General features: G+C 35.2%; 1 protein-coding gene across 2 annotated transcripts in view; it reads right to left on the bottom strand.

Annotated features, from left to right (window-relative positions):
* LOC113099200 (amyloid-like protein 1) overlaps positions 1–23958 on the bottom strand; it is a 51755-nt gene extending 27797 nt beyond the window's left edge. For both annotated transcript variants that reach the window (XM_026264297.1, XM_026264296.1), the window contains exon 1: positions 23701–23958. In XM_026264297.1, coding sequence (XP_026120082.1) covers positions 23701–23763 — 63 coding nt within the window. In that variant the 5' untranslated portion in view covers positions 23764–23958. The remainder of the gene's footprint in view (positions 1–23700) is intronic.
* Positions 23959–24438: the final 480 nt, after the last annotated feature.

Raw genomic sequence — 24438 nt, forward strand, 5'->3', positions numbered from 1 at the left:
TGTAAAAAGTAAAAAATCTTTGTTTTTACAATGGTGAGGGTTAATCTGATCACCAAAATATATTTTAAATATATTTATAATCAAATTAATTCTGATAAAATGCAAGCATACACGGAGATGGATGAACTATACCTATATAACATATAAAACGAATGAAAAGTTAAAACAGTGAGAAAGCAACTAAGTTTCTATTTTTGCTTCTATAATTTATTTTTAAAATATATTTTTGTATATTGTATGTTTTTTTTTATATAATTGTTACCTCTGTCACTCATAAATACTTTTATTTTACTTGTATACTTTGTGTGTGTGTGATTTTAGCATTTTCTCTCACTCTAAAGAACTGTACTGAATTTGTTTAATATATATATATATATATAGATGTATACAAACATACACAAACATACAAATTTAACACACATTCACCCCAAAAAAAAAAAAAAACCCTGGAAAATGAAATTTGATTCACACAAATCAATCAAGCCCTTAGCTGCTGCAGGTCCCAGGAGTTCAGCCAACTCTTAAAACTGAAAATTACACAACAAGCTCCGGCATGTCAGGCAGTGTACCTGGAAACGCTTCTTCCTTTGGCTCAGCGGCACAGTGGGCTTTTTGCCGCAGATTTGGGGAATAAATAGAAACAAACATGTGCAAAGCTCTAGCGTGCGCTTACACAGAAACGTCTTTCTGCAGGACAGATGGCCCTAATAGTGGGTTGCTGGCCAGCTCTCCGGCCCCCCTCCACCCTTTCTCTCTCTGGCTTTCTGCTGATCTCAACCCTCCGCAATCTGTCTTCCTCTCCCCTCCTCTCTGTGTCGCTCTCCCCCGTCCACCCCTCCCCAAAGTAATACAGCCCCTACAAGATTTGGGTGCATTTATCATTGTAATCATGCTGATTAATTATTCAGTGCTCAGCTTCATTTGCCTGCCAGCCCTTGATTAGGAGAGCGTAGAGTCAGCTGGGTCCACCCTGCTCTTGGATGTGGAGAAGCTTGATGAAAGAGCCCGGACAGTCTCGGTTCAGTCAGAGCAACAACCACTATTAGATTCTGACGCTAATTGTGTGCCCCATGCTAATTGCATGCTGTAATTAATGTTAGCGAAAGGCAACGAGCTGTGGAGCCACACATTCTCACACTTGGCAGGTGTGAAGGATGGACAACACAGCAGGAAATGAGATGTCACGGGGCAAACAGTTCAACATCACTTGCTAAAACGATTGGCCAGTTTTCATACTGGTTTATGCTGGTTTAGTTGGTGGATGAACACAATCACATGGCAATTCATAACTATTTTATATTTTGGTGAATTGACTTCTAATTCATATGAATTTGTACAATCTGCTTACTATGTGAATAAGCATGTGAATCTTACAAATCTGACTTATTTTTCTTGCAATTCTGAGAAAAATCCGAGTTGTGTGATGTTAACTATGATATAACTTGCAATTCTGAGAACAAAAGTCAGAATCGTGACATAACAACAACAAAAATGTCACTATTGCAAAGAAATAAACTCAGAATTGCGAGACATTAGCTAAGAATTTGCAATTAGGAGAAAAATTCTAAACTTTTATAATTGCGTTAAAAAGTCGCAATTACCTTTTTATTTAAATTTTTTAATCCATAGCAGAAAAAAAAGAATTGGAAGATGTAGAGATATAAGATATAACTCGCAATTCTAAGAAGAAAAGTCCAAACTGTGTGGCATAAACTCACAATTCTATGAAAATAAATAAGTAATTATTGCAAAGATATAAAATTGTGAGAGGTTAACTATGGTATATCTCTCTGTTCTCAGAATTTTGAATTGTGAGATGTAAGCTTGCAATTCTGCAGGGAAAAATTATCATATTTGCAAGATGTTAACTAAGATATGATTTGCAATTAAGAGAAAGAAGTCTGAAATGTGAGATATGAGTGCTAAATTGTGAGGGGAAAAAAGGCAGAATTGCGAGATAAAAGGTTCCGAATTGTGTGACATAAACTCGCAATTCTATATTAAGTCTTACACTATACTAAGATTTGAACTCAGAATTGCGAGATGTTAACCGAGGTATAATTCTCAGGTAGGAAAGTCTGAATTGTTAGTTTGTTAGTTATGATTACAATTGATACATTTTCGTACAACATAGGAGAAACGAAGTCATAGTAAACCGATCAATAGATCTATTCATATTAACAATTGAACAGAATCTTCAGGATTGAGACTTCATCTACAGCGATATCATTGACTTGATTGCAAATAAAAACAGACACTATTTCAACTGAACAGAGATGACATAACTGAATTCAATGATGAACTGCCTTTAACTATCATTTTGCATTATTGAGACACTGTTTTCCAAATGAATGTTGTTCAGTGCTTTGACGCAATGTATTTTGTTTAAAGCACTATATAAATAAAGGTGATTGATTGATTGATTGATTGGGTCACTTACCCTTCTAAGCCAACTAATTACGTAGGTGATTTGCAAGTGTGTATCATTCAAATTTGTACGATTCACATTCTACGAATTCACATAAAATTGTCATCTTGTAAGATAATAATGTTTTCCTGTGCGATCGGGTTGTGTAGGTCACCAGCATCCAAATCTTTTCCCAACACTATTTATTTTTTACTTTTTGTGTTACGTAGAAGAAACATTTGAACAAATGATGACCATTTTCTTGTTTGAGTCAAACCCGACAAAGCCAGCGAATTATCTGGTATAATGGTGATATAAAAAAAAAAAAAAGAAAAATAAACAATTGTAACATAAAGCAATAAAAAATCTTTAAGTGATAGTCCAACCTAAAATGAAATTTTCAGCCTTTATTTGATTTCTGCAGAACGCAAAAAGGAGATATTTTATGATATGTGTTCTGCAGATAGAAAGGATGTCATACTTCGAACTACATGATAGTGAGTAAATAATGAATTAATTTTTTGCGTCCTTAAAAGTACTGGTGTTCGATAATAAAAACCAGTAAAGCAGAAGAATTAGTCATAACCCGAAAAGTTTACTCAATGAATTACTGTGCATTTGTGGGCTGTAAATTCGTGATGTCCATGTCCTGTGTCACTGTTTTAATACCACGTTTTGTGAAGAAGAAGCCATGATGCGTAGCTGGAGATCTCCCACGTAGCCTGTGAGTTAAACCACAAGAATAGTCCTACTGGTCTGAGAGGTTTCTACACTCCCACATTAGTCCAGATGGGCACCAGCAGCGAGAGGTGAGTCACTGTCAAACCACACAAACACTCACCAGACCTTAAATAACCGAGCACGCTCCTAATATACAAACAATCTACAGGACCAGCAGGGAGAATGTTGTTTTTCTGCATTGAGCCGTTGCCGCAGTGCATTCGACTGAGAAATGCGTCTGACTCAGAGAGTGATGTATGACTAAACATTCCACTTTCAACAATCTCCTGTCAAACTCTATTTTTTCTTTGTTGCTGTCACCCGCAGTTCCGTTCCTTTCCATCATTAGAGCTTTTTGTCCATTCCCCCCTCGAAAGTGGGCTGCTCCCTTTTTATAGCTTAATTGCGAGAACATCAAGGACGACATCAAGCAATCTTTTTTTTTTAACAGACAAAGAGGCCTTTTCATTTTCTAAATTCAATAACTTCTATTCAGATTGAGGAACAGTTCATAGATGACGGCTCTCGGTGAGACACTCAGTTTTTTGGGGTCTTTCTGATGAACACACAATGTGCTGCTATCTCTCTCTCTCTCTTTCTCTCCAAAAAAAAAAAAAAAAACCCACTAGTCAAGCATAATTTGTACAATTACAACTAAGTCTAGCATGACTCAAAAAGCATAGAACAAAGGCAAGATTCCGGTGGGAACTGTGTGAAATCTTTAACTAGCACTTTATGACATTGCAAGAACAGAAAGTCTGACAGTTAGAACTAGATTTTGGCATTTCCTTAAGAAAACCCTGTGCAAAACTAGCTGTCATTACGTTCCGAGTGGTTTTTAGAGTGTGCTAGTGCTAATTTTTTTTTTTTTTTTTTTGCCTGTTTTATTGTCCACAAAGCAAATCTAAAAGCACTCCTCTCATAAATAATCTGCATGCTGCATGATTGAGGCATCATTCATGCTAGCAGTGCAAGCTGTATAGAAACAGTCATACACCACAGTTCAATACTTCTTCAGATCAATGGCAGTAAATACTACCTCAGTCATTAGAACATTATAACCATTATTGATTATTCATATATGGTCTTGATTTTGCACTCGAAAAAATACAATTATAATAAAATTATATGCCATATATTTTTCAAGCACAACATTAAATAAATAAATTATATATTTATATATAGATACACACACACACACGCAATATATATGCAATATATGTATTATTTACACCATCAACACCCAAAGATCATAAAAATTACACAATCATTATCTTCCATTTATGTTGTATCCCTCCCACAATTTGTAGTTTGATGGAATGAATCACTGAACCCCTGCTGTTATAGCTTAAATAAAGGAAATTGTTTGCAAAAGGAGTGACAAACAGCATATCACAGTTGTACTGAGGACAAATGATTCATATTTCATAAAGAAAACAGCAATATACTCCAATTTTACCAATATTAAAACCACAATAGTCTACCCCCAACCACATGCCATTCAGACTGTATAATGCAAGCGTTTAGAACGGAGGATATTCTTTAACTTACACTTAAAAAAAGCAGACTGGAAAGACTTGTGGACTGTTGTTTAAAGTATGTACTTTATACCCGATGCATGTTCAAATTAAGCTCCCAGCATTATTCTGCTCTTATATTACTTTTATTTTCTACACCCTATTGTGTCAAAGGTGTTCAAAATGCCAAAAATAATAAGTTTTCTTTAGCAAATGTGTCACCACAGTACTAGGATGTTATTCTAAAAATGGCTTATTTGCTCAAGGATTATCTGGTTATTTAAAATTTAATAGAACACAATTTCTGATTCTTTTTTTTAATTTATTTATTTTTATCACAAACTAAGCTAATTGCAAAAAAAAATTATACATTAATAATTTTCTTTGTCCATACATGCAAATCCAGATTTAGGCCAACTCAGGTTACTTGCTACTATATATGACAGAAAATAAAAGTTTGAAAAATTATACAAATGTTTAAATTGAACGGATTATACAGCACTGAAATCTTTCTTCTAATGATGCCAGCTGCACTAGAGAAGTTTGCGCTTTCTGACTCAGAAAATCTGCCATTTTTCGAGAGGCCTCAGATGACGCAAACCCGTAGGACGTCAGGCTCTGCTGTGAAAATTGAACATGTGTTTTTGTAAATCTTGTGTCTTCCTGTCCAAACTAAAGCATAATCTCTCCAGACAATGACTGCAAAGGAATTATAGAATAACACTACTCTTGACATCACCGATCACTTTTCTGTCATGAGGTTATTTTCTTGGGCCTTGCATATAAATAATGAAATATAACATGAAATGTCCGTGGTACTAGTTATCACTGCACATATGTTTCAGTTTATTCCTTATACTCATTTAATGCATTTCATTCGTTCAGTGTCTTATGCCAGAGCAAATCAGCGTCTCTGCCATCTGAAAGCTTGCCAGCAAGACACAGCGTGCTAACAACTGTGAAATCACTAATCCTGCTTTGGAATCGCTTGCTTTTCTTTGTGGGTTATTGCAGATCAGCGAATGGCATGAGAATTGGATTTGAAAGAATAAAGATGATATTTTTCCGCTTTCTTTCGAGGCAGGTGCGTGTATCAATGCTAATGTGTATGTTTAAAGACCTATTTATCAAATTCAGCTTGTTAAATGAAAGGTCAAATAAAAGTCATCAAGTGAATTACTTTCATCTGCGCTGTGGGAATATCCTGATCTCTTATCCCTCTGAATAATCATTCAATCAGCATGGAATTCATCACTGAAATCAAACATTTACTTCATAAACCTACCGCCTGCCTTTTTTGGTTTGCGTCACTTTTATTACCACCACAACCTTTGGGACTGTTAAATGTGTGTGTGTGTGTATATATATATATATATATATATATATATATATATATATACCCACACACACACAAATACATTCATGCATAAAAATACATTTCAGAAATGAATATATTACATGCATTATTTTACATATTTAAAGCTGCAGTCCGAAACTTTGTGTTCAAAACGTTCAAAATGTCTATAATAAGCAAGTACACCATGAATCAATTTTCCAAACAGTGTTTATGGCTTGTCCTGAATCACTATGGTATAAGTTTATATTATATTAATATTATATACACCAATAATAAGTTTATATTCGGACTATTTAGACAGGTTCAGGTAGGTACCACTGTGGAGTAGCCCAGTACCTGCGTGATTCACCATAGACATAAACCGAGAGAAGTAGCTCCGGATACAATGTTCTACCGCAAGACGCACGCAGTTCTGTTTATAAACCGCTAGCTCACCAAACGTTACGGATTTTACTGATGAATTCCTTTCTTAGGATTGGATGGTTTGGAAAAGAAATCAGTAAATAAATGCATAAACAAATATTTTGAGAATAGAGCCATATAAATAGAATATAGAATATAGCTATAAAATGAATGTGAATAGCAAATCTCAGATACTGTCACAATCTCCAGCTGAAGTGCCCTCGAACTCCACTAGAGGGCACTCCACCCCTGACTCTTGCCATGCTCACAGACTACATTTCCCATAATCCTTTGCCGGACTCATCCTCACTTATTGCATTCACCTGTGTCTTGTTACCTCCATCAATCGCACCATATTTGTAGCCTGGTTATCCATTCATTCATTGCTCAGTATTGTTAGCCTGTTGCGTTCCCTAGTTCCTTGCTTTCTTGCCGTACCCTTTTTTGACCCTGGACTGTTTCTGATTGTTTGCTGCCTGCCACGATCATTTCCTTGTTATTGGATTATTCTTTTGTCTCGACCTGGATTGTACTTGTTTTTGACCCTACCAATTTGACCACTCTTTGTAATAAAGCCTGCACTTGGATCCACTACTATGAATCTAATCTAATCTAATTACAGAAAGTCTTTTATTAATTTGATCAGAAATATTTGAGACACTGCTGACCTCTGTATAAAATTGGGAGGCCAATCAAAAAGAGAAGGAGATTATTTGAAAAATCTTAAAAGTATATTTTTAATTTAATTTATGAATTATGTTGACCTTACCAAGGAAAAATTAGAAGAATAAAGCACACACATGGGTTGTAGAAGATGTGGAAGCAAATATAATTTGTTTATGGAACTGCTCTTAAGGCTTTCCTAAAGAGAAGCAGCTGTAAAGAGGCTACAAATTTCAACACCTCAACACACACAAACACGAAAAACATGTCTGTCTGTTCCTTGTTTCTTTTGGTCACATAAGGCCAATCCAATCCACATGGGAGCTTTTTGTAATTCACACCATGGGCCCTATTTAAACGATCTGAAACGCAAGTGTCAAAGCGCAAAGCGCAAGTAAGTTTGTGGGCGGGTCTCGGTGCTGTTGCTATTTTCCCGGCGGGATAAATGGCTCTTGCGCCCGGCGCAAATCTAAAATGGGTTGGTCTGAAGTAGCTTCATTATTCATAGGTGTGGTTTGGGCGTAACGTGAAATAAACCAATCAGAGCGTCATCCAACATTCCCTTTAAAAGCAGGTGCGCAAGTTCCATTATGGATTGCTATTATTATGGCGTATTTACCAGGCGCACGCCAGGAGCGGTTCACAGCCGAGGAGACTGATGTTCTTGTAAGAGCAGTGAAAGACAGAGAAGTTGTGTTGTATGGGGATGGGAGAATAATTAGCCTGAATAATTTGTAAGCTAGATTTATGCCTATTTTTTTCACATCTTCGTGTCACACCACAATGATTTCCGTCATCTCATGTGTTAATATTTTTTTAGTGTAACAATTTATGATTTGCAAAAATAACTGTTGCATCTGTGTAGATTACATGAGCAAAGTGTATGCGCGTTGTGAACGCTATACATTATGGTCAAGCATGCGCCCTTAAAATAGCATAAGGAACAACGCGCAACGCGCCACTGACTTTAGACTAGGTTTTTTCTGGTCAGTGGCGCAATTGTTTAATGGAACAGCAAAATAGCACCAGGGATTGTTTGCGCCGGAACACGCCTCCTTTTTTGCGCTGAACCGCCCAGGGAGCGCAAGTTCATTCACTAGTTTAGCGACGTGCCTCTGTGGAGGGAAAAGCGCGCTTTGCGCAGGTGCAAAATAGGAATGACACATGCGTCGGTGTACAAAGTCAATTGCGCTGGGTGCAAGATAGGGCCCAATGTTTCTTCAAGGCTGTTTTGTTGCAGCAACTGACCATGTGTAAAATGAATACAGTCCTGCATCATTTGAAAAGGTCCCCACTGGTCGTTCAAAAGCTTCTGTCTGTAATAATGTTTCTGTGCAGTCAACGAACGTTGCGGAGTCAAGGCCTTTTTTTGCTTGAGTTTGTGCTCTTTTTTTTAAAAGCACATTTGCACATTACGTTTATCCTCATTATGCCTTCGTTTCTTCTCTGCTCTCATCTCTTCCTCACTCTCTTCCTCTCTTTTCTCTACATTTAATACATCTGTTGGATTTGTCTGCGGCAGGTTGCTGTCTTCATGCTGCAGTCCACTTTGGATCTCTTTTACATGAGGTATGCGTGTGTGTGTGTGTGTGTGTGTTACAGATAAGATGATGACTGACTTCAGTAGGTGTAAACCTGAGTTTAGCATCAAGAAATGCCACTGTAGTGATTGTGGATGGCTGATGTACATGGCTGAATCAATTCAGTTTAGGGCTTAAACCACAAATTGACAAATTGACATTACAAGATTGCATGATTTAGTGTAAACAGCCCAGAGGTAATGTGAAATATATTAGTTGATCCATTATGTATCATGAATTTTAGATGAATATTAATTTATAAATATACTATTGTTCATTATTAGTTCATGTCATGTCCATTCATAATACAGTAAATAATGTTAAAACTTTGTTTTATATACACTTTTGAAAGAAATTAATAATTTTATTCAGCAGGGACACATTAAAATGTTCAAACATGTCAGTACAGACATTTATAATGTTACTAAATATTTCCATTTCATATAAATAAATCCAGAAAATCCAAATTTGCAAAAAAAATATTAGGCAGCTCAACTGTTTTCAAAATTGATAATAATAGGAAATATTTCTTAAGCAGCAAATCAGCCTATTATAATGATTTCTGAAAGATCGTGTGACACTGAAGACTGGAGGAATGATTAATTTACTTCACAGGAATGAATTTTAAAATATATTCAAATATAATTTTTTTTTTTTACATTTAAATTATAGTAGTATTTCACATAAGCACTCTTTTTCTGTTTTTGCAGAACAAGCCTTGGTAAAAGACTTACAAAAACATAGTATGTAAAATTAAATGATCGTATATTATTAAATGCTGTTAAATTTCATTGATAGTTCATGATACCTAATGCAATATGCAATGTAACCAAATTGAACCTCATTGTAAAATATCACTAAATTAATATAAGGTAAACTCGTATTGGAATGTTTTTGTCCTTGACCAACAAGATGTTGTTGATTCAAGAACATCCAAGTCTGCTTGAAAAACTAACATCACCATGAATCCACAAGGGATATGCAAAATACACGATTGGTTCTCAATTTAATATCATTACTATCTACAAGGAAGTGTTTTCTTAGGAAAGTTTTATTTCCAGTTGGAATGAGCAAACATTGACAACCATTCATAAGAAACAAGAATGTATAAAGTGTTTGCCATTTGATCTCATTTTGTAGAAATCAAAACCCCCATTTTCATTATGACAGCTGACCTTTAGACTTCATCAGTCTTTACAGTTCTAGTATTTTCAGTAATACAGCTTGCATGAACATTACATGCTGTGAGATCCCCATTATAATACCTCAACATACCCCTTTGCTTTCGTTCACAAATCCAGAGTCAATGGATTTAAAGCCAAATCGGAGAAATCTGAGCTCTCACTGACTTTGAGCTGTGATGTCTGCGGGCTCTGAGCTGTCAGGTTATAGAAAACTTGTCAAAGTCTGCGTTAGCATGATTTCGCTCTCCCCAGAGGAGTGAAACAGTGGGCTTCCCTTCCTCATTCTCCTTGTTTACCTTTGTTCACTTTGTTGTGGAAATTTCCACGAGTTCCAATTAAGCATCCCATTGAATTGTGGCACATGCGTCAACACATTTAAAGCTTTTTTTTTTTAATCACTCTTTCATCTTGTCTCGTCACCAGGCCACCCTTCCCCCATCTCTTAACACACATCAAACACTTGTGCTTGTATTTTTGCCACTCCTTCCCCCATTCTTTACCTCACGCTCTCTTTCGGCAGCATCACTTGCCCACTGAGGCTGGTTGCTGTGGCAACATCTCCCAACGGAGCTGGCTACCTTCCTTGTTACCGTAGCAACTGGTTCCCTGCAGGATTCCAAATGAGCCACTCCATCTCTCTCTCTCTCTCTCTCTCTCTCTCTCTCTCTCTCTCTCTGCTTTCCAAAATTGAACTGAAATATGCTTTCCTGGCTGCTTTATATTCAGTAGGTCAAAAATATAAATGAGCACAAAACATTAGAGCCATTGATATTGTTTGTTTGAACGCTACATCGCAGCCACTTAAGATGCTTAGACACACATTTACATGTGACTGATGTTGCTTCGACACAATGGCTCATGACATAATTAAACAAGAGCGAGCAACCAAATCAGATAATGTCCAACAATCTCACTGGTCTAAATGGGTTCGGTGCATTTTAGCCCGAATCTCCGCATCTTAATGCTTCATCCTGTCCAATGCTTGGAATAAGGATCTTGTTTTCCTTTTATATAGGGAATTAGACTTCTGCCTGCTTTCTCTGAGAATGTGGAATATACAAGAAATGCTTTATCATCCATATTGCAGTACATGTTAATATAATATAATATAATATAATATAATATAATATAATATAATATAATATAATATAATATAATATAATATAATATAATATAATATAATATAATATAATATAATATAATATATGTGTGTGTGTGTGTGTGTGTGTGTGTGTGTGTTAAGAACATAACTAAACATAAAAATAAAATATAATTCAAATGTTCATAAATACTCAAAAAGGACCCGTTAATACTCACTTACATACTGTATTCATATAAATATAAAAAAATAAATTACATCTAAACAGAAATGAAATTTAAAAAAAGCACATCAATAAATATTTAAAAATGTAACTATTATAAAATTAAAAAGACAACTGGAAATATAAAATATTTTTAGTAATTGAATATAAATATATATAAATATATATTAATTTAAACTTATTTTATTTCAGCTAGTTTCCAAGGCAACATTTAACATGATGTACTAAAATAACTAAAACTGAAAGAAATTTTTGTTAAAACTATACAGACATTAAAAAAAAAAAAAACAGCAAAAGGTAATAAAAATGGCAAAATGATGAAAAACACAAAAACTAAAACTCAGGCAGAAAATGTAAAAACAAAATACAAATATTAACAAAAACTATAATAGTAACTTTACTACTAAAATAACACTGGTGTGGAGTTATGACTATAAAAGTATGTTTTAAATACAAAATTAGCCTATAGGTTACACAGATTGTTTCAAACGGCCTCCTGCTTTCACTAGACACTAGAGTGTCTTTATATGTGAAATGTACAGGATCTGCTTCATCCTCCCTACCGCAAGACCCTTTAATATTCATATTAATATTCATCACAGACCATTAGTGGGTGATATTACTCATGTCTCAAATTGCAATGTGTAATTGCTGCTATTAGCAGCGATTTACCTGTGGTATAGCATTAGTTTTAATGCACAGACTCAGCCCTTATAATTTAAAACGTAACACTTCAGGTTTTTACTTTGCATCTAAATATCCAAGATATGGAAGGATCTTGTAGTATTTATTAACTACATCTAAAATTATTAAACTCATTTGCATCAGTTATAAAAAAGCTAAAATAAAATATAAATAACAGATGAAAAAAAAATGAAAATGAGAAATGTTGATTTGGAACAAAAATAGAATATGTTTAAGTTAAAATTCTAAAATGACTAAAACTAAAATTAAATTTTTTTTTTTATTAAAAATGCTAAAAACACTTTACTAAATTATTTAAATGAAAATAATCAATTAAAATGTAATTAAAATAATACTGGAAATATACAAGTAAAAGCTCATTAAAATATTAATAAATAAATACTAAACACGTGCTATGGCTGTAGAGTCCTGCAGCTTTGACTTCAAAACCCAGAAGACCAAGTCACTATGAGGTCCCTCAAGGTTATCTTATGGGATTTTATAATGGGATTTCTCAGTTTATGAATAAATGAGTAAAACCAGGTCTATGGTAAATATAAACAGACGATATTTGGACATTTTTCTGTACAATGTAAATTACACACACCCATACTGAAGGTGTGGAATATGTGCAGTTTACATTGTACAACAACACATCCAAGTATCATCAAGTTATGTTTAACACACGATTATTTTACTCATTTATAGGAACATAATAAAAATCCATAGAAAAAAAAATCAATAAAGCCCACGGCGAAATAGTCTTTTGGGTTTCGTCATAATCTTTTTTTCTTTTTTTATTCTTGTCATGTACATCTGGGAGAAACAGATTATATAAAAATGATTCTATCCATAGGTTGTTGATTGGATGCAGGCAAATCTGAATGCGAGACTGAGGTTGATTGTAAGAAAGGGCTGGGTTTTAAGCAGACTAAATAACTGGAGAAAACCAGCATTCATCACCAGAAAGAAGTCCATCATTTCACTGAAAAATTGAGTTTTGAAATTTGGACTAAGCTTGAAAAATAATGAAAAATGAAAAGAAAAAAAGAAACATGAATCGTTCATTATTAGATCAATAAGATGCATTTAGAAAGTACAATAATAAATACAATGAGCAATACTTCTCCAGCTTTTATTAATCTTAGTTAAATGTTAATTCCATCATTTGTTCAACTAACATTCAAAAAGAATAATAAATGCTGTAAAATATGTTACTTAGTCATGTCAGCTAATGCATTAACTAATTTTAATAAATCGGGTTTGGAAATACATGAGGCTGAGTAAATAATTCTGTCTTATGCTGGTTTTGTATCTGGTTAAAGTCAGGCTGAATTCAGTCATTGTTCGTTATCTGCATTACTCTCTTTTTGCACTAATGGTTCCAGGGCCGAACATGTCAGATTAGACAATTAAAAAAAACTGTACGTGTACTATATACAGTATATACAATGAACTATTCTTCAGACAGAGCCTAGAGGTTTAATACTTTCCCCATTTCTGAAAAGAGAAAAATGCTCTGTAATCTGTGCTGAATAAAGAAGCACAGTTCAACAATTCATTCAATTATCTGTGCTTGTGAAACATATTGATAGCTACAGAACTCATCTCAGCTCACAGTGGCAAATGTTTACAAATGCCATTTTCTTGCCGTGTCCTTGAGACTTCCTGCCAGTGTGAAATATGCCGACGTTAAAAGACTGTTGAAAAATATATTGTGTGAAAGATCACACTGCACAGATATAGCACAAAGGAAAAATTCATGTTAATGCTACTGTGAAAAGCTAACATTTTAAAGTGGTCATATGACGTTGCTAAAAAATGACATTATTTAGTGTATTCGGTGTAACGAAATGTGTTTACGTGGTTAAAGGTAAAAAAAAAAAACATTATTTTCCTCATAATGTACATTATTGTTTTTTTCTCTATGCCCCGCCTTTCTGAAATGCACCGATTTTTACAAAGCTAATTGGTCTGAAAACTGAGGTGTGATATTTTGGCGTTGTGATTGGCCGAATGCCTCAACCATGTGACGGAAATGTTACGTCCCTTATCATACTGTGATGCCATGTCCTGGCATGACAAGACAAATCCAATAAAAAACCATTACAAACAAGGAATTTGTTGCATCCTGTGGGGACATAATTATGAATTACATGTTGCGTTGGGTATCGTACCGCATAAACATAAAACCATGTTTGTATTTGTGATCGGAGAAACAACAAGCACTACTCTACACTTCTCAAAACTCGTGTTTGAATCATCAGTGGCCAATCCTTTAAAGGTGCTGTATGTAGGATTGTGGTTGAACTAGGTACTGCAGTCCACTTTTTTTTTTTACCTGGCCCCTCCTCCTCAGACTTCACACTCACACAGGTTTCCAGATTGACGACACCAATAGGAACGAGTGCACTTGGCGAAGAATTAAATGAAATATGTTGTGTTTTCCGCCAACTGGCAAACTGGTGTGCCGAAATGCAATTAGGTAAACTGTCAGTGGCCTGGTTTCACAAACCAAAACAGAGAACGACATTCTGACCCGGAACCTACATTTTCAAAGAGGAATAAATGACTGTAGCATTGTTCTTCAGATAAACAAGGATGTTAATTTAGCATGTTTCTTAAAGAGTCAAAAGCTTACATACAGCACCTTTAAATATAAAAACGTACTTACAGGCTGATAGTCAGCATTATTTGTCAGAACACCGACATTGCAGGCTATTCTCCCAGGAAGTCCTCGTCCTCCGTAAAATGTGCTGCAGTGCACACATCTGAGTATTTGGGTTGAACTGATTTGGAACAGCTTTGTAAATACAACGCAACGAAACACAATATCTCTACAACATGGCAGCTGCAACAGTTCTACAGCTAGAATCAAAGTCACGCCTTCTTTCTTTGCGAAAACATTTGGGCGGTGTTATGCAAATCTTCCCACATCATGATGTAGACACATGGGGGTGTGTTTAAACGAGGCATTTTAGGAGGATGTGGATGAGTCTTAACTTTTATAAAGAATATCTCTTTGGGTTTGAAACTTTAGTCGTTGCAACTTTAGGGATCTTATCTATTCACGGCAAGCTTGTAACACTCCAAAGAGAAAGGAAAACTTGAAATCGCATCATGTGACCCCTTTAAAAGTGATGGACAATGAACGATGAACAAGGCAAGATAGACCATAATACTGTGGTGCAATGGTTCGAGGAGAGAAAGGTTGCAGAGAACACTGAGTTCTATTAGAGACAGGAGAGTTACAAGATTGACAGAGGTAGTCTGAGAGAAGGACAGATGGAGAATGAGTGAAGTGGGCACAGACGATAAATATTTGATTGCAAAACAAACTGAGGTGATGAAAAAAAGGGAAGAAAAGCAGCAGCAGGCCGGCTGGGGATGAACACGGGTGGCGGGCGGGACGTTCAAGAACAGGAGAGCGTGACAGAGGCACCCAAGCAGATCCGACAGAGCAAGAGTCCGGACCTTTCCGAGGTCCTACATTATTGATGGAGCTGCAGCTACCAACCATCTTTATATATATATATATATATATAACAGTTTGCTAAGTCACTTCACATTCAGCAATTGACATTTCATTTAAAAAGCATTCTCAGTTCAGTCCTGAATTATGCACAACCCTGGTACATAATGGTGATGCCACTCGACTAGAAAAGTCCCCTACTGATGGTGATGTGGCGATTTATACAAGCTGATATCTGAAGAAAAGAACAATCCCATCTTGCTCAGCGGTGCAGGCAGAACCTATTTCATGTCTCAACAGGGGACACTGTCATCACAGAGACAAAACCACTTCTGTCAAACATATAAAACCCTGATGCAACCTCATTGTTGACGATGCATCTTTTCAGAACAAACAACATTTTTACATTTTCTAAAGAACGCCATCATTTGCGTAACAAGTTTTGCATTTTACTCTACACCAAGAAATAATGGACAAAAATGTGATCTCCATAAAAACATGGCATCTCCACAAGAAATGGTTGAATATGTATTTATTTATTTTTACGTGGATTAGTGGCATGCACCAACCAGCTTTTCTCATGAAGGACTATATATTTTTATTCCACAGAATTCCTCCAAGGTGGCCCTAAATCTGTCTTCGATCTCAGAAATCCATCTTATCTTGCTACAGCTATTTGCCTGTCCCATTTGCTTTAAATATATTATCACTCCCCATTTAGCCCAGTTTGCATCGCACTCCTGCATTTAACCACATTTCGAACCGCTGGTCTAAACTTGTTCATGCAAAACCACTGACATTTAAACTAGAAACACTGTGTTGACTGCTGTAAAGTCAAGTCTTATATACTGTATATGAATACAATCATATGTCAACACCTACATTTTCTGTCAAGTTGATTCATTATCGCAAAAGCCCTTCGCTGCCGAAATCAATTCTTGGTAACTGGCATGGTTTTATATATTACTGCATGTGCTCTGAAGACAGGCTTGTGACATCTTTCCACTGACTGACATCTCCCACCAGGCCATACGTGAGTGCAGATCACTGAGAGAGATGAAGAGGATCAAGCAAATAAATCCGAGGATTTCTCCCAAAAGCTAATATGGCTCTATCTACCTTACACTCTCTCCTCCCTTGGCTGCAGTTTCATCTGCCATTACTGTATCTTTCAATGTAAACTCTCTCTCTCTCTCTCTCTTTCTTCACGCTTTCTATCTTTTTATCCATGTCCCTTCAGTTAAAGTCTAGAACAGTGTTATCAATTTATAGCAGCAGCTCCATAGGTTGTCCAACTAAAGCCTCCATCTGGGAAGCCAAACCTTCAGACTTCATTTTAGCCTCACAATCTCTGAAAGTTTGAACAGAAACCACATCCAATTAGGCTTTTCCCTGGCCAGGCTGAAGACACAGACAGAAACCTGCACTGGGTATTATTCACACTCATAGGGCTGCACACTTATGACAAAAGTCTTGCCACACAATTATGCCACATTTTTGGCTACATATCCTCCAACTGAGATCTTTTTTTCTGATCTATTCAACTTTGTATGCTGTTAAAAGAAGGCTCTTATGCTCATCAGTGCTGCATTTATTTAATAAAAGATAACAGTTTTCTATATGAATACATTTTAAAATGCAATTTATTGTTGATGCAAAGCTGAATTTTCAGCATCGTGAGCACACATCAGCGACACATGAGCCTTCAGAAATCATTTTAATATGCTGTTTGCTGCACAAGAAACTATTATTATGATCAATTTTGAAAACATTTGTGCTGATTTATGGAAAACAAACAAAAAAAATTTTAAGTTTAAAAAATAAAGTGGAAATATATATATTACAAAAAAATTCTCAGCAGGTATGCATTAAATGAAAAAGTCAAAGGTAAAATGTAAAATGTGTTTACAAACAGTTTTCAACATTCATATGAAATGTTTCTTAAGAACACTATCAGCACATACATTTAAAAAGAAAACAGTTATTTTAAATTGTAATATTTGGCATAAATATTTGGTATAATGTGTGTTTTTACTACACATGCAGCCTTGATGAGCACATGAAGAGACTCTCAAACATAAAAGTCTTTAATATTCAATTTTTTTTCCCAGTTGTGTACATCAATAAAAACACACATTGATTACTTAGCAGAACCAAAATTTGACATATTGTCTGTCTGCACAATAAGTCTCTTATATAAAACATTTCTGTGCCTTGTAATGGAAGCATTTTTTTCTTCTTTTTTTACATTGCTCACATGCATTGGATATTATGTGCTTCATTGTCTACACTGAAAGCAAACAGCAAAACATCTAGAATGTTTTTTTTTTTTTTTTTTTTTTTTGGCAGAGTCAGGCGATATTTATTCAGCATTGGCATTGGCCTCCATGAACAAAAGTGAAAAATAACAGTGCTCTGCTCTTTAGCACCGGTCGCCAGCAGTTTAAATGTCAGTCATGTGCACAACATGTCTGTGATTGGTTATAAAGTTCAACTACTGCAAAAAAAAACAAAAAAACATTTTAAATAAAAATGAGAAGAATTAAATAGAATGCTGTAATCAACACTTTTTAGTACAACTAGTTAATTATGGCATCATTTGGTAGATTGCGCAACCTGCACACTCGTTCAGAAACTTGAGGAAATGTATCTGATGTCTTTTGCAGATGCAGATGATTTGCCTGCATTTCAATCTACAGTAAATCCTCAAATCCATGAAACGGTTGCATTTTTTCAAAGAAGATGCATAATAAAGGTGCAGGAATTCACCAGCTTGACCCTGGGTTTTATAATCAACAAACAAAAGTGATAGTGGCTGCCAAATAAGCCACACTGCTCAAATGGACATAATCTTATTGGTGAGAGTTAATGGGTTTCAACGGCATCTCTTTTTAATGAGGAGTGTATTTTTCTTTCATAGTCATAGAGCATATGACATATCTCTGCACTGACAAGGAATACTAAAACGGCGGGAAGGAAGAGGAATGATGCACTGAAATGGTGCATTTCATACCCTGTAGCAAATGCACATGGTAGAGCAAAGCACATTGGAAAACATTAGTGAAACCTGATTATCTCCTAGCTGGGAAATTAATTAAACGAGAGAGGGGAGATCTGGTAGGGCTTGTATGCTCCTATCTGTTTCAACAAATCCCCTGCCCTGCAGCCAGAGTTGCTGTACCTCTGTACCGACAGGGCCTATAGCCTACTGGGGGAGTGCTGAGCATGCTGGGAAATTAAAAAAATGTAAGCACATCACCACCCAAGGCTCTTTCCTCCCATCCGTGGGGCTCTCTTTACCCGATTAACACTGTCTTACCCCATCCACCACCCACTGCTAACAATGACTACATGAGGACGTCCTGTAGAGCAGTGGCGGCTGCATAAGCGGAGAAGCACAGGTGCTACTTATCAAGGGCAAAACAGGCTTACATTTTTGTGTCTGCAAAGTCACTCCTAAAACTGGCATTGAAAAGCACGGAAAGAGATCAATAAAATAAATAAATATACACATACATAAATATGCAATACTATAATTTTTAATTATTTAAATTACAATGTTATATCCTAATAACAATTATACACTTTATATGATTAATTATCCTAAATCATGTTAATTGGTCGAATAATTTTCATAATGTACACAATTTAACAATTTATCAGAAGCATAATTCTACAAATTATATTATTAATCATACTTAATTATGTTAATTATATTTAAAATTGTATTTACTTAAATCATTTAGTAAAAGTATAAAACTTATTTAAAAAATAATAAATAAATAAATAATATTCACCACTAGTAAAAAATAAAGTATATGATTATATATGTATATATATATATATATATATATATATATATATATATATATATATATATATATATATATATATATATATATATTTTTTTTTTTTTTTTTTTTATAATATTTTTTTAAATAAAACTTCATTTATTTAAACAAATATTTATTTACTACAAGTAATCATGAACAATTTAGGCTTACATAATTTAATCTAAAATGACATATACTATTATAAGTGATTTTTTTATAATTACAGTTATTTAAATGAAATATTATTTCATATGTAATTTAAAGTTTTTACACAAATTGTAAAAACATACTACGTTATGATAATAACACCACATATAACACTATTTTGACAATTTATTAGACAATAGGCTTTCAATAAATGCACAAGAAGTCTAACACTGCTGTGGAGCTGTCAGGTCATTATATATCAAATTCAAATAAGCCAACAAAAACTGAATCTAATTTTGATAACTGAATTATTAACCTACAGTCATCAAAATTCAATGTACATGGTTCCTACAAAACTCAGTCCAGATGTGCTCCATAATTGTGCATGATCTTCCAATCTTTCTGAACCATTTCATGCTATGTTCCCCGAGGGGCTTCGCTGTTCAGCTTCATCAGGTCTCAGGTTCCATAATGTGGAGTCTTTCCTCTGCCTCTCGAAATCCAATATCAAAATGTTCTCAGATGGATCTCACACTCCCAACCATCTTCACAACAGGCCACAGTTCAGCTGTTTCCTCCATGCATAAACAGAGTATGAAAGCACTCCAAAAACCCTCCAAAAGACCCTGAGAATAATCCTTGCTCTCTAGCATCAACAAACAACCGCTTCACTACAGTCTAAACATCGCTTTCATGAGGGAAACAACTCCCAGAGAACATTACGTGAGGTACATTATAAGGTACGGTGAGGAAAATGCTGCTTTTTGTAAACCACATATTCGGGGTGAAGTTTTAAGAAGTGGTTTTATTGTGAGCCAAACGGGGGAATCCAACATCCTCAATCGTGACTGCAAAACCAATGAAACCAAGACTGACTGTACAACACAACTGATATACTGCAGCAACAGTAATCCCAGTAATGCTCTTACCAGTCCAGCATAATTGAACAATGAAAGATGGGTTTATGAGTCATAAAATTAAGCAATCTGCACTGGTGGTTAATAAGTAAAGAAGTATAGTAATCTTCTTAGGATACGACTGTCAACTTTTTGCACTCTCCCACTTCCGAATAACAATGGATGGGATTTGCACCTCATCCAGATTATTTCAACATGGAATAATGCTCACTGTTTCACACAAGGTGACTTATCCCTTCAGCTTTCATCTTTCATACAGTTGGACTGAATAGAGCTGTATTTGTGAATGGATACATGGTTCATCAAAGAAAAATACTGCTACCGTTGCAAAATAAATCTCAGAATTTGTTGTATCGCATTTTCAAATAATTAACACTGAAATTTGTCATGAATAAGGACCAGTGTTTCTACTGACTGACCAGTAGTCCTGGGTAATACTGAATTATTATATTATATGATCTGTGATATTAATACACTTAATAGGCAAGATGCCTATAGAGTTTGGAAATTAATTTCTCTAAATTGGTCCTTTTGAACTGTTCACGATTAAGCGATTCATTTGCATCCTAATATTTAATAATGTTATCAGAAGCCCTTGTCTGTCATTCTGCATCCTTCAAAATGTTTTATTAAAATATATACTGTATGTACAGATAATTACATAAATATTGTTATGCTGGTGCAAATCTACAGAAATTATTACAGAATTATTATTTCTTTTTTTGTATATAGTTTTTACATGCCTTGACAAATTTATATATAAAATAATAATAATAATAATCTGTATTTTATTCTTGCTTTAAACATTTTGAATGCTCTTAACAACATATACAAAATTTGGTCAAAAGAATTTAAACCAAATGATTCCTCTGATCAAATAAAATAATCTTATGATGCCATTTCAAAGCAAATACATAATTATTAAAATATACTCTACTATTAAAAGTCAGGCGTCTGAAAGAATTTTTATTTTTATTTTTAAAGAAACTCATGCTTGCCAAGGCTGCATTTATTTGATCAAAAACAAAATACAACAGTAATATTGCGAAATATTATTACATTTAAAAAACAAATGTCTACTGTATTTGTATATTTTTTTAAATATTTTTTTTACTCCTGTTATGGCAAGAAACATTTTTTATTATTGTTGATGTTGTGCTTTTAATATTTTTGTGTTTTCAGGATTCTTTGATTACTAGAAAACATCTGAAGAATAAATCATAAAAAAGACAAATGAAGGTCATAAGGGAAAAACTTTTCCACAATATGCAGTCTTCACATATATGTCATCATATTTCCTCTCTGTTCAATGTTTTACAACAAGTGCACAGACATTGCTAAAGGCACTGCTGCTATAAATGCAAAGAAAGGGTATCCCCTCACAGACCCCAACAAACTTTGATATACGTGCCACAAATATTGCAATGCTTTACAATGATGGTAAATACACACTGGGTCACTGCACATAGCAGGTGACAGTGGGTTTCCTAGACACACCCAAAAAACTCTGCTATTTCCCATGAGGCTTGACGGCAGCATCTGTGGACCAGCAGCAAGAGGTGAGTGCTGACGCAATCAGACAGCAGGAGAGAGGACAGTGGAAGTCAGCCAGGTCTCCCTCCCTCCCTTCCTTTCTGCTCTTCCAGATTTTCTAGGCAAGCTTCTCATTGAAAAACAGCTTGACGATATGACAAACAAGTTTCAAATGTGACAGAAACAGTATACTAGTATACTCACACAATGTCTTTACCAAGATTTTAGTTTTAGTTTTAGTTTGATTTATTATAGGTTAGGTTAAGATTGAATTCCACTGAACTCAATCAAACTGAGTGCATTCAGGGAGACAGGATGTGACTTCATAAAGGGGAGTAATATTAAGAGCAGAGCAGTTGCAGAGCTGATTGATTATTGGTTATTGATTATGCTGTGCGAATGACTGAATGAACAGATAAACAGAATAAAGAAAAACAGCATTTGAATATAGATTTTTTTAGGGTTGTGTTAACATACATAGTGAATGTACTGAATTAATAATTAATATTTTTACAGCATCTATTAATCTTGTTTATATATATATATATATATATACACTAGAATATATAGACAACATTTTGCATTAACTGTGTTAACTTTAACTTTGTATATGTAGCCGTTTGTTTCTCTACGCCTGATAACAAATGCTAAAAAAATTCTTGTTAGGCTTTTTCTAAATTGATACCGATGTCGCAGTATGAACTATTTTTTAACCCCAAAAATGTTGGCAATAAAAATCCCTGGATGCAGTGAAGGATTGACAAATATGCATTCTCTTGATCGCACCCTGATTCATTCACAGGAACTGAAAGGGATTTACAGTGTTTATATCCTGTCAGACGGACACAATCCTCTTCCTGCGCAACACTTTATTTCCCCAACATCTGCATGTGGCCAAATTTAGAATCAAGTTATATAAGGTGTTTATATAATATATAACTCTACCACATTATTATAATTTTTTTTTTCATAAAGGATTACAAACCCTTTCTAAAATATATATATATATATATATATATATGTGTGTGTGTGTGTGTGTGTGTGTGTGTGTGTGTGTGTGTGTTTGTGTGTGTTATATAGGCTACAGTATATATGGAATGGGATGTCAGGATGTCAGCGTGGGATGTCAGGCATAAAATGTCTGAGTAGCCTCATTTTTCCATCTTGGGCCTGGAGGTACAGTAGGCTTCGTCAGCACTGCAGGCCGCAGAGGCTGCAGCATATCTAATAGCACTGAATCAACATCCCACCAGACATCATTCAAGCATCAGGGCTGAGAACGTGTCTGCTGCTGTAACAATCTGTGTTCTCCTGCTTCAAACTATTTCATCTGAAATACTACTCAGAAATGTCACATTTTATTTATAGATAGATACATTTTCTCAGACAAATAGCCAGTTCAGTTGTAGACCAGAAAGAACTATTTTAAGATTTTTTTTTTTTTACAATCTAAGATGCATGGTAACCCATTAAGTTGCATGTTGGACATCTGCAGTCCACCATCTACGATAGACAGCAATTGCCCCCTCAATGCAAGTACATATTAAATACTAAAAATCGAATAGATTTCAGTGATATGTCAATTGTATACGAAGAAACATCCATTCTTTAATGAAAAAGCTGTGCCCCACCCTACAAAATAAATATGTTCAGCTAATTTATCTTTCCATTTATCAGGCTAAGGTCCCGACTGGTTCTTTCTCTCAATCACACACACACACACACACACACACACGCAAACACACACACAGGTGCACACACATGTATACACACAAACGCACAAATATACACATACAAGCAATCATAAATCTTTTTTATTGTTCATTTTCAAATTGGCTGCCATAATAATAATCTATATAGAAAACAGCATAGGGCTAAAATGAGGTAGCCTACCCAAGGTTAATCTGAAACAAGTGCAGAGAAATGAGAACAATAAATATATCATCCGCATTCGGATCCTACCTCATCTCTCCAGACGCAATAAGACAATAAAGTCATCAATATTAATGGCGTTTTCTGCCCCATTCTTCTTCCTTCTCCTCTTAGTATTTAACTTTGCTGATTTATTTGATTGTCTATTTTTAATTAATGTATTATTTCCAAAAGAAAAAGCAACGGGTTTGAGCCGGTCTGCTGCGGGATACGAGCTGGTCTGATCGGAGATATCTCCTGTGTCCGCAGATCTCGGTGTGAACTGACACTCGGTTGCGGCTCCGCTCAGTAAAACCAGACCCTCCTCCGCTCGGGTTGCGCAGAAGGTGGGCGTGCATTTGCTGATGAACGGCGCCCCCTGCTGGACATCCGTGGACAGGCACTGTGGGTGCTTGAGAGGAAAGGGGTTAAATTAAATATTTTAAGAGATACATACAAAAGCACATACTTTTCAGCTTTCTAAATGTCTCTCGGTGCCAACAATTAATTATTTCCATAAATCTGACAGCCGCTGGTGTCCCACACTACGATACTTTCACAGCCACCTTGTGTTTTAATGATGTAGTTTCAGAATGAGCCGCTAGAGGAAAGTCAATATAATGTTTACACCTTGTACGCACGCGCTAATGTATGATTATTAAACTAACATATTTAATGGCTGTATAACCTAGAAAAGCAAACGAGACTGAGTTTTGGTTGAAATATCCGATAAAAGTCTGATGGGTGAATGCATTTCCAATAGTCTTATTACTACCCTGAAAAATATAA

This window comes from Carassius auratus, unplaced genomic scaffold, assembly GCF_003368295.1.
Source record: "Carassius auratus strain Wakin unplaced genomic scaffold, ASM336829v1 scaf_tig00216880, whole genome shotgun sequence".
Classification (NCBI taxonomy): domain Eukaryota; kingdom Metazoa; phylum Chordata; class Actinopteri; order Cypriniformes; family Cyprinidae; genus Carassius; species Carassius auratus.